Source organism: Xiphophorus couchianus, chromosome 14, assembly GCF_001444195.1.
Source record: "Xiphophorus couchianus chromosome 14, X_couchianus-1.0, whole genome shotgun sequence".
Classification (NCBI taxonomy): Eukaryota; Metazoa; Chordata; class Actinopteri; order Cyprinodontiformes; family Poeciliidae; genus Xiphophorus; species Xiphophorus couchianus.
In genome coordinates, this window is record NC_040241.1 from 5,350,457 (window position 1) to 5,366,790 (window position 16,334).

The 16,334-nt window shown below is 40.0% G+C and overlaps 2 protein-coding genes across 3 annotated transcripts; both read left to right on the forward strand.

The window, feature by feature from the left end:
- The first annotated feature begins 480 nt into the window (after positions 1–480).
- LOC114157129 (E3 ubiquitin/ISG15 ligase TRIM25) lies at positions 481–11,625 on the forward strand. 2 transcript variants are annotated; one of them, XM_028037939.1, is made up of 8 exons: positions 481–833; positions 2,285–2,948; positions 5,484–5,592; positions 7,149–7,244; positions 8,726–8,959; positions 9,224–9,246; positions 10,305–10,450; positions 10,536–11,625. In XM_028037939.1, the coding sequence occupies exons 2-8, from the start codon at positions 2,320–2,322 to the stop codon at positions 10,838–10,840; spliced, it is 1,542 nt and encodes a 513-aa protein (XP_027893740.1). In that variant the 5' UTR covers positions 481–833; positions 2,285–2,319; the 3' UTR covers positions 10,841–11,625. The 2 variants fall into 2 exon arrangements, with proteins under 2 accessions (XP_027893740.1, XP_027893741.1); XM_028037940.1 differs by having other exon boundaries at positions 481–710.
- An 802-nt stretch (positions 11,626–12,427) lies between these two features.
- On the forward strand, positions 12,428–15,769 carry mrpl48 (mitochondrial ribosomal protein L48). Its single transcript, XM_028038047.1, has 8 exons — positions 12,428–12,615; positions 12,870–12,922; positions 13,052–13,083; positions 13,162–13,247; positions 13,841–14,010; positions 14,919–15,021; positions 15,111–15,200; positions 15,566–15,769. The coding sequence occupies exons 1-8, from the start codon at positions 12,595–12,597 to the stop codon at positions 15,641–15,643; spliced, it is 633 nt and encodes a 210-aa protein (XP_027893848.1). The 5' UTR covers positions 12,428–12,594; the 3' UTR covers positions 15,644–15,769.
- Positions 15,770–16,334: the final 565 nt, after the last annotated feature.

Consider the following 16,334-nt stretch of genomic DNA (forward strand, 5'->3'; position numbering starts at 1 on the left):
GCCATCATTTGATTCTGATTAGTTAAAACATGCAGGACAGACTCGGAGAAATAAAACAATATAAAAGCTTTTTTGTACCTTGAGTACCAGGCACATTTTGTGATTGTTGGAAATTACGCTATATTTGATCCAAACGAAGTAAAGTATAACTACACAGTTTAAGTTCTTTTGAATTTAAAAAACAAAAACTTATTTAGTCATATGTACTACTGTTTTCTTACCATTATCAGTCTGTTAAAACACTTGCTTAAGGGGAAAAAAATATGACACGCAAATTTTACAGTTGGAAAAAAAAAAACTCAACACTGAACTTGTTCAACAAAACATACGAAGTCATTTGATTCTGATTATTATCACAAAGTTTTAAAAAGTTAAAACGACCTACCTATTTAGATTTCTGGAAAAAAAACGGTAAAAACGAATCAACTGACGGTTTGTTGTTTAGATTTCCGAGGGGCACTGAACGCGTCCTTTTCCCCGCATCCCCCTGCTCTCTGCTTTAGTTTCAGTTCGACGTCCGTCCGTTTGTCTGTGTGCGCGTGGACTCGCCGTTTCCCGTTAAATACCGAAAACTCCAGATGGGAAAGCCGACCATCCGGTGACCGGAGCTTTTACTGGGATCATACCGCAGTGTTTTGGAGACTTTCTGTGAGAGGAAAGGGGGGAAGAATCGAGTTTTTGGCGTTGACGTGTTAGCCACAGCACGACAGGTGAACCGCGGCTTTCGGATTTCAGACGTTAGCCTTGCCGAGAAACAGACATTTATCGCTCTGGAAACCGGGAGTTCAGCTTTGCTTGGACGCCAGGCTGCTTAAACCGCCTACATTGTAGAGGTATGAAGCCGGGAATGCTTGTTTTTGACTTGTTTCGCTTTAGCTTATCTCGGGTCTCAGCAGCGGCACTAGTGGAGATTAGTGGAGCAGGTGCAGAGAGTTGGCTAATTATCGGTTGACTCCAACAGGGTCGTTACGACTCAAATCTGACAGGTTTTAACGGGTTGGTTTCGACTAAATAAAGCCTTGGCCTGCGTCGTCAGGTGGAGAATCACCAACTAATGTAGAAATATGCCAGAGAACAGCAATCAGTTTTTAGCTAGAGTGAAAAACAACCAGCAGGTCCCAGCTTATCTCCAGGTCATACTTCAGGCATGGCGGCGGCTGTTTACACTAAAGCCATCTCAGCTGACGGCAAAATAAAGCCTAAAAACAGGATTTATTTGATCATATGTGTTTTTAATTTATTTTTGTTCCAAAGAAAGTGAAAATTATATATTTTTTTTTATTGGATGAACAACTAAAACTTCAGGTTAAGCTCAGATTTATGATTAAATCCATTTATTTTAAATCAAGGGAAATAATAAGGTCTTTTTGTTCATCACTTTTGGTTGAACCACTACGTTTGTTTAATTGTGCAAACAAGTTGTTAACCTAAATTATTATTTTTTGAAAAAGTTTATTGCATTTTTAAAATCCCATTTGATCTCGGTCATTTCATGGTTTATCCCCTGGTGGTTAAACTGTATCGTTATCCACAAAGTGGTGGATGAATGCTTAAAAAGAAAGTATGTGGCTGATTTTCAGGTGCAGGTGGACATTAAACACCGTTTCAGTGGCCGAAAGTTTAAGATGAAACCAAGGCTCTGTCATCAGCAGGGATAAGAAAAAAATAATAATAGAAGAGAAATCCTGGGATTGTTTGTAATATCAACAGGAAATCCTGAAACTCCGAATCAAGCAAAATGGCTGCTGCAGACTCTGACCGGAGTTAAATGTTGTTTTAATACCATTAAATCACCAACCCACATGATCAAAATGTACTCACTTTATTTACAGTAGAATCAGCAGGTGGTCTTGGAAACTACATGTAGTTGGATTGTTTTTCCTTGCTATGAAAGTTCTTGGAGTTTGGAAGTCATTGAGAAATCAACAGAAACTCTGCTCGCTAAAGCAAGACGAGAGAGGCGTTTAATAACTCTCAGTTCAACAATACTTTGTTTATCCCGTACGGAAACTTAAAGGTCTCGTCTAAGTATCCTCAAAGAGTTATTTGCTTTTGCCGCTCCTTTTTAAAGGAGCAGAGCAGAGAGATGGTGGAGTTGACGATATCTTGAGGGAAATCTTAAAAAGAAACAATCAGAGTAAAAGGTTAAAAAATGTCAATACCTTTTGAAGAATCTGTAATCAGAGTAGGTCATTGCAATCCATGGTCTCCATGATCAGAATTCCTCTTTCCATGTCTTCTGAACCTTTCTTTGAACCCGTCCCTCAACCTACTCCTCCTGCAGGTCTCTCCTCGGGGGTCCGCTGCCTGAAAAGCGCCATGGCCTCCGCTGACTCGGAGCAGTGCAGCGTCCTGCAGGACGAGCTCACCTGCCCGGTGTGCCTCGAAGTATACCGGGACCCCCGCCTGCTCCCTTGCGGACACAACTTCTGCAAGATCTGCCTCGACCGGCTGAGGCGGCAGGCGGAGCGAGGCCGCGTCCGCTGTCCGGAGTGCCGGGAAAACCACCAGTGCGGCACCAACTTCCAGAAAAACTTCAAGCTAGCCAACATCGCCGACGACTACCTCCGCAGGCGGAGGGCCATGGCAGCGGCCGCCTCCGCTTTAAAGTCCCAGGAACCGCTTTCGTTCTCCGCAGCACAGCTAGCCAAGACCATCTTCGCCGTTCAGTGCGACTACTGCCCCGCAGCAGCCGCCGGCGCCTCAGGATTCAGCTCCTTTGGGGACAAGTCCTCTACTAGTGCTGGTCTTTCTCAGGAAGGCAAAGACAAGCAGGACTCCGCTTCGTCAACGCTGGCGGTCAAGACGTGCCTGAAGTGCGAGGTGTCCATGTGCCAGGAGCACCTGAAGCCGCACCTGGAGCTGCCGGCGTTCCGGGAGCATGTTCTTGCAGACCCAATGCTGGACTTCTGGAAGAGGAAGTGCCTGGATCACGACGAAGTCTACAGGTAGGAGTCGGGTGTTACAGTCAGTGCTCTCTTCTTCTTTTTTTAAGTTCTTAATTTTAGAATGAAACTGCAAAAAAACTGTAATCCATTCCCTTCTAATCATAAAACGAAAAGAGTGTATTTGAAGTAGAGCTGGGCAATAAATTGATTTCACGAACATGTATAATTTAGAAATGACGGCTTGCAAGGTGCAGGAACAGCGCAGTTGCTGTGGACCCCCCACACTCAGTTCAATGTGTCAACCATAAACCTAGCTTAGTCCATCTTTATGTTTAAGTAAGGTTTTTTTATGTGACTGTCACAAACAAACAACGCTTAGTCTGGGGGTGGGGCAAGCAAAGCCTGGTGGCCCGCCAGGCTTATAATACACTTGGGGAAAACACTGGATTTATCCATGAATTGAATTTTGGGTGTTTTGAATATTTCTTTTTTGTAGAATTTTGTTTTTTTTACCACAAATGGTTTCCTAGTATTTTCATACTTCTCAGTGACATCCACATCACCATCTTGTTTGACGAGCGTGTTATACAGCTTCCATTTATTTGGAATATAAGGCTTACTCTAACTTTTTTTCCCCCCTTTTATGAGAACTCAACACAAAAAAATAGTTATCCAAGCACTTTTCTTGTAATTTTCAGACATTCTTCTGTTGTTTTTGTTTTGTTTTGGGTTTTTTTAGCAAAGAAGGTGAATCAGTATGAGGAAAAAAATGTAGATTTTATTTTTGAGCCATATCACCCAGCTCTAATTTTAACACATTCCTTAGGAGGAACGTCCTCCAACATATGAGCCGTTTCCCATGGTTACGTCTTATGTAACCATGGGAAACTACTTGTATGTTTCAGGTTTTCAATATTTAGTTTGGCGGCAGTAGATAAATGATGATATTGGACATGATCTTCAGTTCAATGGATAATCCAATATGAAGTGGGTTCAACCAGATGAGGATTGAGTTCGGCGCGTTTGTGAAGCATTTGCTGATATTCTCATTTTTAAAGTTGAGTTTTCTGTTAAGCAGCGGATCATCTGTAATGTCATGGTTGGTGCCATGTTGTTATTTGAGAAAACAATTTCTCAGAGTGCCGGGCGGTGTCCAGAACAAAGTTGTTTTGTGTTACTGCCGCACCTAAACCCACAGGTCTTCTGACAAGTAAACAGACAACCTTAGACTTAGACTGACTTTGTTGTCATTTTGCATGCACAGGGTGTATACAGAACGAAATTTCGTTGCATACGGCTCAGGACAATGTTTTGAGCTTTCAATGTTGTGAGGTTACTCCAGACTAAAATAAAATACCGTATAAAATATGAATATAAATATAGAATATAAAGTGCAGGAATGACAGTAAAATATAAGTTATTTAGCTCTGTACATGTGCAAGGTATAAAGTGGAGACCAGATTTTAAGTGCAGTCCAGTTAAGAGTTCAACAGTCTGATGGCAAGTGGGAAAAAGCTGTTTCGGAACCTGGTGGACCTGCACCGGATGCTGCGGAGCCTCTTTCCAGAGGGCAGCGGGGAGAACAGTCCATGGTGGGTGTGTGAGGGGTCACTGATGATGTTTCGGCCTCGGGACACGCAGCGCTGGGATGAAATGTCCTGGATGGAGGGAAGGGGGGCCCCGATGATCCTCTCTGCTGTCCGCACCACTCTCCTCACGTTCTTCCAGTCGGAGGCGCTGCAGCCTCCACACCACACAGAGAGGCAGCTGGTCAGAATGTTCTCTATGGTGCTTCTGTAGAATGTCTTGAGGATGGGCGGGGGCAGGTGGGCTCTTCTCATCCTCCGCAGGAAATACAAACGTTTCTGTGCCCTCTTGGCCAGAGACGTGGTGTTCACAGTCCAGGTGAGGTCGTTAGTGATGTGCACCCCCAGGAATTTGGTGCTGCTGACAACCTGCTGCAAATTCTCACTTTTAGAATCACAGCAAACATATCTACTGCAGTGGTTGGAGTTTATTTTCTAAAACACTACTGATCTGTTCAGGTTGGTCCATTTTTAAAAAATAAGATGGCAAGAAACGAGTTCAGTTTTTCCAAGTTGCGTTTATTTTTGTGACAATAAAGGAATCGGAATCAGAAGGATTTCATGTTTTCCGGTCTCAACAAAGTTACTAATGGTTCAATAATGGCACAGTTTCACATAAGCGTCAGAATAATACTGTCACATGTTACGATTCTTAATGTTTCATCTATGATTGCAGCACGTTTTGTTGGTCGTTGTGATTGAAATGGATTTCAAAGGTTTTTGCCACAATTGTTTGCTTTTGTGAAATTAACATTTGTTTGGAAACTGTAGTCGGATATTGTGAAGTGGAAATTTCTGTATATACGTTTTTCAATTCAAGGAAATATTTTTTTAATGACGAGAAAGAAATGTCACATTTTCTTCCCCAACTCTGTTTTTCCTCCTTATTTCCTCAGCTTTTCTACAGAAATGTTGCTTCTCCCCTCACAGTAATCAGATTTTAAGATTTACTTGATCTGAACTGAGTTTTTTTATTTATATATACATTTTATTTCCTGTTATTCTCCAGATATTATTGCATGGATGACAAGATGTGTGTTTGCAACGCCTGCACCATAGAGGGAGGACACTCAGGACACACCATCAAGACCCTGAAGAACACCATGAAGGATCAGAAGGTACCAACAGAACCTCCTAGTTTTATCCCGTCTGCTGCTTCTGCTGACTTCAAGTCCACCACAATCACTTCATGCTGTTTCCAGTACAACAGTAATAATAACAAAAAGTCAGAATTAAAATCTACTGACTGCTTTAAGATTTTGTTTCAGAAGAAAATAAATCGTTAAACATATTTATCAAATAATTGACCACTTATGTCGGCTCTAAACACTGAAACTGATTGGCTGGTTTACCCATGTGACCACCAGTGCAGTGGCACTGAGTCGTTGTTTCTAAGCCACCCAAAAATGAGGAAAAATGTCTGATCAGTTTTATTTAGTGCTGCACACTTCCTCCTCTCACTCTTTCAGCTGGAGTTTCCTGAAATGTAGAAAATATGAAAAAAAAACTTCTACCACAATGTCTGTCACATTTGGTCATACTTTAACATTTGATTACATTAATGTAAAGGTTTATATTGTCTAGGAAAGTAGCTAGTTTGTTTTTAGGTGTGTTTTTTCCCCCCCCTTTATCTCTACAGGACATTAACCTGTTGATGCTCAATAAATTCAGTGCCTTTTTCTTTGTTTAGTTTGTGATTAAACGCCTCAGTTTGAGTAATTTACTTAACCACATTTTAGTTATTGTCTTGCAGGCTTATTCAAATATTTCAAGGAAGGAAAGTTGCACATTAAATTCAGTCATAATTAAACTTTTGGTTCTTATTCTGTCTGATTTTGAAAAGCCAACGATAACAATGCTTTAAGGAATCCAAGTGTAGAAGACGAACCATCATCACGACGAGTAGAGTGATCTAGATCTTCTCTGAAAACTGGAAGCCAGTTTCTGCACTTAGTTGGTTTCTGATTAGTGGAGCCTCAAATTATAAGATTCAATTACTAATCAGTCTTAGGTTAAAATTTTGAAGTCAAATGTACTGGATGTTACACAATCTCCAGAAAAAACATAGAAGGCTGAGTGTGGAAAATGTGTGAGATTTTGAAATAAAAAAAAATGCATAGAAGAGCTGCGACAAACTAGAAATCTGTTTATAAGCAGCCAGAATCAATTTTCTTTCAGATTTACTTCAACCAAGGCAAATGTATAGAATCCACATGAATGAATAATAAGAATAGTTAGAGAATGAAAGGACAGTCATGTGACTTTGTCTGTCTTCTCTGGGTGTTAAAGCCACTTCCTGTTCTTTGTTTCCTATTAACAATGCCACATAGAGAGGAGATGCTTCCAGTCTACTGCTGTGGAGACAACAAGAAGCAGAAATGGCACAAATTCACTTAAAAATGTAGCGTAATAAGCCACCAAAAACCTGCAGACATGGCCTTGTTCCAAACATTGAATACATGTACTATTATTTCAGGATATAGTTTTGTTATGGACACCATTTTCTTTTTATTAGTTACATCACATGAATGTTTTAGGAGCTCCAGAGACCAAATTGAATTCTAATTATTATTATTTTCTTTATGTAGGTATTGTCATCTTGCTGCTTGTACAACATGCCAGTAATTTCTGCAGTATAACTTGAATTGAACCCCTCCATGTTGCTGTCCTTTAGAGCGTGATGGACAAACAGCTGTACAGGCTGGAGAGGAAGAACAGCCTGGCAGAGAGGAAGCTGCAGGAGCAGAAAGAGAAGGAGAGACAAAATAAGGTAAAACGCAACAATCCAACCTGTTCAATGGATTTAACTGCTGTTTTCATGACACCCCTGGTTTGGGATTATGTTCTCTGATATGACTTTAGGTCACAGAAACAAAATCAAGTCGCCTTACATTTGACATTTTCTGTGTTAAAGTACCTGAAACATTACAAAAATTCTTCCATCTGAAAACATCAAAATAAAAGCTTTTTTTTTTTACTTCACTGTGCCTCAATCAATTTGTTGTAACATATACATCAAATTGGGAAATCTGTTCATTTAGAATCAATAGCTGCTTTTAAATGTACCTTTAGAAAATGGTTTCCTAATATTAAGAAATTCTCCAGGCCAAACCATCAACCTATATCAGTTAATCAATCAAGTTTATTTCTATAGCACATTTCAGCAGCAAGGCAGTACAAAGTGCTTTGGATCATAAAAACACAAACGTATTAAGCCATAACAGGGTTTCCCCCATTGTATGATTTTGTTTTTGTTGTTTTTATTTTTTTTTAAAGCCAGACTGCAAGCATCTCTTTTGCGGTGAGCAATTTTCTGGAGCTATGGACAGGACACTTTGGAGCGCGTCTGGTTCAGAAGCGCATTCCAAACCATCTCCAATACATACAGAACAGAAAACATTAAAGAGAATGCCAAGTTGTGTAAATCCATTTATATTCTAAACAGAGGAGCTGACAGTTTATCTTGAAGAAATAAAGATGCAGAAGTTAAATAGACCGTAACAAGCAAAGTGCGCTACACAACCGATGAGGACGCGGCTCTGCCGCTGCAAGAATTAAACTTAACTCACCCTGCGGTTTTAACAAATGGGAGCTGGAAGATGTTACCCTCTCGCACCTAGAAGGAGAGCGGCGCTCAGGAGGAGCGCTGTAAAGGTAAGATCTGTTTTGGGGAAGCAAAACCACACAAAATAAATCCCTGTAGAAGCGCAACGTCCGGACCGCACACAGGGTAAAAAGCACGTAGGATTCAATTGATCAGTTTGGATCAGTTTGTCTGATCCAAATTGACTGAACTGGCACAGGTGAGGCACTTAAGCACTTCACCTTAAGTGGAGTCATTTATTATAAATGATTGGGGCCACAGTCAGTGGTTTTTGTCACTATGGAGAAAAAGATGAGTTTATCTGCCCTATGTGTGATGGGATCTGGATTCACTGTTCAACTAGGTGAATATTAACTAAACTGCATAAAAAATGCAGCTGAACAGACTTTAACATGATTATAATGTGATGCAAAAAAATCGTACATGACGGAATTTTTTTTTTTTATGCTGTCCATCAGAAAATAAAGTCTAGCTCTGCCTCCGATGTACCTTCAATTAGATCAAACATGGGCTTGATTTAGTAACTTTTATCATGGAATTTTGTGTTCTGTAACATCAGAGTGACGTCATTAATGACACTATTTTGTGCATTTTTCCTCTGAAACTGAGTTTGTACCTCTGTCCTTCCCGTCTGGTGTCTCATCCAGAAGTTCAGGGAGGACGCAGAGCAGTGCCTGACGCTCCTGGAGGACGAGATGAAGACCAGAGTGCAGCGCTTCATCGTCACACTGAGAGAATTCACTCGCACCCAGTGCGAGATCAACAGCTCGGCCATTCAGAAGAACATCTCCAGGATCTGTCAGGACCAGGTGCGCCTCGACGAGGTGCGCTGCAGCATCGAAAGCCTCGTGCAGGAGAGCGACCCCTTCCGCTTTGTGGAGGTAAGCACTTCTCACAAAGACATCGCTGCTAATGGCGCTTTGTACGCTAGCTTGTTCCAACGCAACACCTGCTGGTAATGATTTTAAATTTGAACCTACTAATGTTAAAACAGTTGGCTTGGAGAAAAAAAAAGATCTTTATTTGAATTAAAAAAAGAAATAATGAAAAGTTGAGACCCATTTGAATTAATTTTCTGTTGATATGCATAACTTGTCTAACTTTGTTCATGTTCTGTGTTTCTGAATGTTTTGTCTTGATTTTAGGCATATAAAACCACAGGAAAACAGTAAGTACCAATTTCATCTTTATTATTTATTGGTGGATCTTTAATTTGATCTGTTTGATGTCATACAATGGAATTGTTTTTGTACTTTCAAACTAAGTACAAGGAACTATCCATGTTGTAGCTATGGTCTTCATCAATTCAGTGTAGTGATGGACTTTATCACTCCAAACACTTTCTTTATTCCTTTCACAACCTGATTTGACGCATTTTGTGCCGTTGACGAGTTAATGTGTCGACTTATCGATGTCTTCATTAAATACCAGTAAACGTGTTTAATTTCTAAAACATCTTCCAGATAAAAATCAGTTCTCTACAAGAAAATTAAAGAGTGATAAAAAGACCAATATTTCAAGTTAAGCTTGGGAATCTTGAATTAAAACAGTGAAACTTAATATCTCCATTACAAAAGTGTGTATCTGTCTTGAGTCTCAATAGTGTCATTATGCTCCTGCAGCTCTTTCTACACATCTGATGCTGTAGCTTTTACAGTTTCATCTCTAGCTATTGTTGGCTGCCAAGGATATTTTCTGGACGTGTCAAAATTCCAAGGCAGTAGAATTGTAACTCTTCAGTATTTACATATGCTGCACATGTGTGCATTCAGTGTCTCAGTTAGACGTTTTTGTGTTGTTTCGAGAAGAGGAAAAAGATTTTCAATTGCTTTAGTTCGTTTGACGGTGCAGTGTGAAGGAGAACCCACACCAGCTGAAAATGTAACAAGTGTTACAACTTTGATCCCCAGTCCAACAGTCTGGTGTGAAAACACTCAAAGGTTCATACTTGTGTTGCGGTTAAGTGGCAAAAACAAGACTTTAGACTTCGAGTTGAATCACAGTCCCACGGACGTCCTCTCCAAAACAGGAATACTTTATGAACCTGACAGGACTCAAGTTAATCAGGATAATGGTGGCGTGTATGTTCGACTTGAATTGTTTATGAGTCTGTGTATTGTTGCCACCACGTTACACAAGATCTATAAATCACCTTTAAACAGGCTTTACCTCATACTTGCAAATCATTGAAATGTCTCCTTACTGTAACTATTTTCTTTATGATAGGTGCCGTAGACAGCTAAGGAAAAATATGTTCTACCCCGAGTACGTCGAAATGGACACGGAGATCCTCGGAATAAGGATGGAGGAGGAAATGACCAAATTTCTCGACGATCTACCTTGTCACATTGTCACTGCCATCAACTCCTTATGTGAGTTTTTATTTTATTTTTTAGACGTTCAATACATTCCAAACGTGTAGAAAATCACTTTGCTTTGAACCCGACCGACCCTCAGGTAGTCTTTCTGACCACGAGGAGGAGGAGGAACACGAGGACAACGAGGAAGAGGCGGCCGAGGATGAGGACGACGACGATGAAGACGAACTGGAGGACAGCAGCGAAGAGGAAATGAGGAGCGACGAAGAGGAAGAAGAAGCAGCGCACGACGACCACATAAACCTATGGGAGGACGATGAAGGGGAGGAGGAGGAGGAAGGGGAGGAAGAAGAAGGGGAGGAGGATGAGGATGAAGATGAAGACGAAGACAATGAGGATGCAGAGGAAGAGGAGGACGACGATGAGGAAGAGCGAGGGGTTTAAGTGAAGCGATTAGCCGTGGTAGGACCAGATGTTTGAACGTTTCCTCCCACTGGGTCCACTTGAAGCTAACTGCACTGACAACCCAATGCTAAACTGTGATGCTACCGCTAAGCTACATCAAAGTGCTTTATATCAGAGATTCACTGTAAATAAAAACCTGGCTCACATCAAAAACATGAATGTACCATGACAGAATATGTACTAAACCTTTGCATGGCTGCACTGCTCCATTTTCTATCGCGTTGATAAATATTTTACTAAATCCAATAGATTTCCCTGGAAGGCAACCGTAGACTTGCCTGATAAGAAATGAATGTTTATTCATTTGAAGAAAAGGCATTTAATTGCTTCCTTTCAGTTCACTTTGTCAGCATATTTGGTTTCTCAAGGAACAGTGAACACAAAACCTCTGGCCTGGTGTTTGAACAAGCTGTGTGTGTGTGTGGTGCCGTTTTATGCATTACAAGTTAAAGTGTGTGTGTGGCAGCGAAGGGAAGTATTGCAATGTGATAAGTTTACATAGATGGTGGAAAAAAGTAAGGCTTTAAAAGCAGCGCTTGCATTGTATAAATAATTGTCAAATGTTTCTATGCACACTTCATACGTGAATTTTAAAGGAGCAGTTTTAGATCGTATCAAATTTTGCACTTTAACATTAAAATATTCCAGGCTGATCAGAACATCTTTGTACTAAAGGGTTTTTTTTTTCCTGATTGTGATTGTAAGGGGCCAAATTAAGATAAGATGTACATATTCTTAATAAAGTCTGAATTTAATATTTCAAATGATGTTGCTTGTCTGACACGGAGCATCAAGTTCACTCCACAACAGGAATGTCTTTTTTTTTTTTTTCAAATGCTAGCAGCTAACAATAGATTGTCATCAGAAAACATCAGCATAGTCTATTAATAACTGAATGAGAGCATATGTTTTATTTAGGACATTATTAAATATTTATTTATTAGGATCTGACTGTCCAGTATGATGGTCAGGAGAAACCCAGTTCAGTCTGCACTATAAGTGCATTGCAATAAATCAGTCATTAAACACAGTAATTCACTTAAAAAGGGGAAGTCATCTAGATCACCTACACACAAATAAATGGTAAATAAAGTGTGGCTTCCTATTAACGGAACCCCAAAATGTCTGTCTACAGAAATATTAATTTGGAGTCGTCATGGAGACTGCTGAGTCGATTCCTTTCAGAAGAGGGAAACATTTCACCAAGAATCCGTTCTGAGATTAACCATATCTGGTTTTGCTTCAATTAAGACTGAACTGACATTTTCTAATTTAATTTGATGAATGATGGTATTTCAGGAAGGGTTGAATAAGAAATTTGTAACCTGTAATTATTCAAGAAAATATATTTTGTTAGAAATATTTATATATATTTTGAAGGCTTCACTTGAATGCACCATGGGGCTGTGAGGAGGCGCAGCTGGGGGAGAAACACCATAGACATGAATACGTTATTATATTAATTATTAACGAATATATTATTATTATTCGTATGAATTCCTGTCTATGGAGAAAACACTGACGGAGGAACGTACCACACCGGAACCCTTTTAGTTATTACTCTTTTCGACGGACCGAAAATACGACGTACCGACTTCCTGTGTGTGCTTCCGTTTTCATCAAGTGTAGTAAAAATGCGTGTTTAGGAGTATTTTTGTGTTTTTGGTGGTTGAGCTGAAGTTGTCAGTTTTACTGTGACTCGCGCAGTGTGTTTTCAACACAGTGGAGACAAAATGAATCACATATTCCGAAAGGTAAGGCTAAATGGGAGCTTTTCGTGCTAGCTGTTAGCTTTTAACCAGAGGTCATAACTTAGCTGAGCTCTGCTGTTTAATACCAAAAACTATTTTTGGGCACATATGTTGCTCTTTTATGTTCTGAGTATAATAATGTTACGCTTGGTCTTTTTGTATTTTTTTTTTATGTAGTTTATATATTTAAATATATCACCAACATTTCTAAGGTCGGTATAAGGTGTGTGAAAACCCTCGTTTTTCATTATACCCAGTTGCAAGTGACTTTCCCACAGCAGGCATCCATCCTGAATCAGTCGTTATGCAGGTATGTCTTTACGTTGCCTTTTAATGTTATCAATTGATCTAATGGCTGACTCCCTCTGGTGGTTGAAAGCTGCAACTTAAACAGCAGTTATCATGTTTCTGATTGATTTTTATCCTGTAATCTTTGCAGAGCCACACCATCCATTCAGCATCCGATGTGGTGTGAGTACAAAACCTTAGAAGCATTGCTTCTCCGCACTGTTCGTGTCAATATGTTTTTGAGTTTTTGTTTTGTTTCAGGTACTGCATCTATAAATGAAAGACAGTACAGAGACATGCCGACTCACGGGATTGGAAGGTGGAGGCATTTGTTACCCAAACAGGCAGTAAGTCTCCAAAACTCTGCTTTGATACAAAGAAAGTCAAGCGCATTAAAATACAATCATACATTCATCAGGCAAGATTTGAGGATTTATCTCTGCGGTCAGAGTGAGGTTTTAGCTTTCTTTGACACATAGTCTACAGTCATTGGGTAGACATTAGGATTAATGTTTTCTCATCTCAACATGTGTCAAGTCCAATGTGACTTGACCTAAAAGTCAAGCTTATTTGTGTAGCAATTCACAGCAACAAGGAATCATAAAAACATCATACACTCACAAATTGACGGCTGTATGACAAAAAGTAATAAATATTACATTTTGTCAAATGTCATCAAATACGTTGATCAATGTTTTCACTACTAATCAAAGGCTACTCTCAATAGGTGGGTTTGTAGTCTTGATTTAAAGGAAATCAATGTATCAGCACCTTTCACACTTTTTAGACCAAATTCTTCTCTCTCAAATTCTTCCTGAAGAGTAGAAGGTGCCGAAGCATATCTCGATGTTGGCTATTGATCTTCTTAAGCCACACCATGTGTCATTATAAAACACCTGGTATGCTTTAATTCATGAAGCCGTTTTGTGTTTTTGTTCAGGCCAAGAAGAAGAAAGACAGAAACCAGCAAAAGGAGCTGGTTTCAGCGACCGACACGGCGTACGGGACTCTGAACGTGAAGGTGTCCGGTTACGACATGACCGTGGTGGAGCATTACTCCCAGTACATCCACAACCTCTGCAACCGGCTCAACATCAAAGTGGCAGAAAGGTGACGGTCAGCAGGAGAACGCCGCGGTGCAGCTACAGTCTCAGTCAGAAGTTCATATAGATCGTCACGGATATGAAAGCCATCTCAAAAAACATAAGTTTGAGTTGAGCATGGATTTCCTCCCATGAATGCAGAAGTTTTATACAGGACTTGTACAGTCCCCAACATGTTGGGTTTGACAAAATAAATGAAAATAGAGCAACTTTGTGCTTTTATTTCTATATATATAATAATGCCTCAGAAGATGGCATTATTTGTAAAAGAATACCAAATTCAACAGAAGCAGCAGTTTTTACTCAAAGCTGACCCGAAAACAGCCTCCAGAGGGCGGTAGTGAGGCTATCACGGTCTGCTGTGTAAACTTAAGCGATGCGAAGTCTTAACGAAATGATCTGAAATGCACAACCTCATCCGTGAAGCAGAGCGGAGTGTGTATGCAAACCCTTCAAAACATGTTGATGTGTCAACAAGGGTCAACTCCATGACCTGTTGAACAAGAAGGTCAAGTTCTGACTGGATATTTGACCACTGCTGTAACCAGAAGTGGTCAGAGACGTTTGAGCTGACGGGTTTTCTAGAACTATAAAAACTGATTGAAAATGTATGGGATATGTCTCAAATCACGAAAAGAACTGAATCATTTCTGTCAAGAAAAGTTATCAAATATAAGTGCCAAATCAGGCTATTTAAAGAGATTGATATGTTGCTGAAACATCATGTAGATGTTGTATATATGAAACCACCAAAAGCAGTGAACAGATGTCCATCGAAAGTTTATGTTAAATCCAAATAAATTGGCTGAATGTGGAGCAATGAGTTAAACTGCTAAATAAGTTGTTGTGTATATCTCAAATAATGTACCAAACATAAACACAGTAATATTTTCCTTTTATGTCCTCGACTCACAGCTATGCTTTGCCGACCAAGAGCACAGAAGTGTTGCTAATGCACGAACAAGGCAACAAAACGTACGTGGACGGCGTCCTGAAGACCCACCAGCGCGTCGTCCAGGTCTTTCTAAAAGCCTCCTAAGCTGCGGGTTTGATTAGATCCCGGTTAACAGTGTGGAAGTTGATGGAACGTGTTGTTTCTGTGTTTAGTTGAGTAGTTTGAACGCCTCGCTGTGTCCCGTCTTCGTGGACGTTATTCTGAAGAACCAACCGGAGGGAGTTCAGCTCTCGGTGCAGGAGGTGAGTCAGATCTGATCCTGGATATTACATCGTGTTGGTATGATTGGGATTCGTTTGTTTATATCATTCCATATAGCTGCATACGTCCTGTAAAGTGCGTTTAGATAACATTTGACTTGGTACTTTATAAATAAGCTGAACTGAATAAGTAGAATCACCAAAGTGAGACATTTGTTGCATTATTGATATGCATTTCAGTTTTTTTATGAACGTGAAAGTCTTTTCTGCGCTTCTCTGACGGTGAGATGCAGAGATTTGTTTTTAGAATTTTCCCTTGAGTAATAGAAATCGACAGCAATGAATGTGACATCTGTAAAATAAAAATTATTTGTAACATTCCACTTCTGTTTTTTCCCCTCTCTCAGCACACAGAGGCAGATTATCAGGCGCGCTTTAAGGCACGTCCAGAACTGGAGGGGCTCATTGCTCAGATCAACCAATGAGATGCTCTCAAGATTCCTGCAACCTGTATTGTCATACATATGAACAGAGAAGCTGTAGAGAAATATTGTTTTTGTTTTTTTTGTGCGTCTTTTAGAAATAAAACTGGGAACAGACCAAGATGAAGATGTTGTGCTGCAGTTTTATGTGTTACTATTATTATTTTTCATCAGTTCAATGTGGCTGTAAATGATCAGAGGTTTTGCTTGCTTACAGTAGATATGAATGTGTCAGTCGGAAACAAGCATTTTAAATTAGCTGAATTTATTAAGTTTTTTTTTTTTTCATTATTCTGGTCATACTGACCGCTTAAATTGCTTTACACCAGCTCAACGTTCAGTCAACGGCACCATCACACGCAGGCAACCTGGGGTTAAATCTCTTTACAAGAACACATCCTCATGTGGCAGCAGGATGATGGAATCAAAAAGTAAGTTGGCCTTAAATATGTTAATCACAGGAAATAAATTTTGTCGTGGCAGAACTATTTAATGTCGGATAAAAGTTTGAGTCGCATGCAAATATCTCCATTTCGTTGTATGACTTGAGGTGGCTAACTCAAATCACCTCAAGCTAACAAGTATTACATTCTTGCTGGCTTTGTTGCCTCCGTTATGGGTACCAGTTTGCTGGACGACGTTCGTCTGACTTCTTAAAAAAAACAACTTTTAAGCTTGGCACAATGGGGGGTTT

Excerpts from the sequence above, each read along its gene's own strand:
- LOC114157129 (XM_028037939.1), top strand. The coding sequence starts at position 2,320 with ATGGCCTCCGCTGACTCGGAGCAGTGCAGCGTCCTGCAGGACGAGCTC. Across the intron at positions 5,593-7,148 it reads ACACCATGAAGGATCAGAAG|AGCGTGATGGACAAACAGCT; the intron begins GTACCAACAGAA and ends GCTGTCCTTTAG. Across the intron at positions 7,245-8,725 it reads AGAAGGAGAGACAAAATAAG|AAGTTCAGGGAGGACGCAGA; the intron begins GTAAAACGCAAC and ends TGTCTCATCCAG.
- mrpl48 (XM_028038047.1), top strand. The coding sequence starts at position 12,595 with ATGAATCACATATTCCGAAAG. Across the intron at positions 13,084-13,161 it reads CATTCAGCATCCGATGTGGT|GTACTGCATCTATAAATGAA; the intron begins GTGAGTACAAAA and ends GTTTTGTTTCAG. Across the intron at positions 14,011-14,918 it reads AACATCAAAGTGGCAGAAAG|CTATGCTTTGCCGACCAAGA; the intron begins GTGACGGTCAGC and ends CTCGACTCACAG.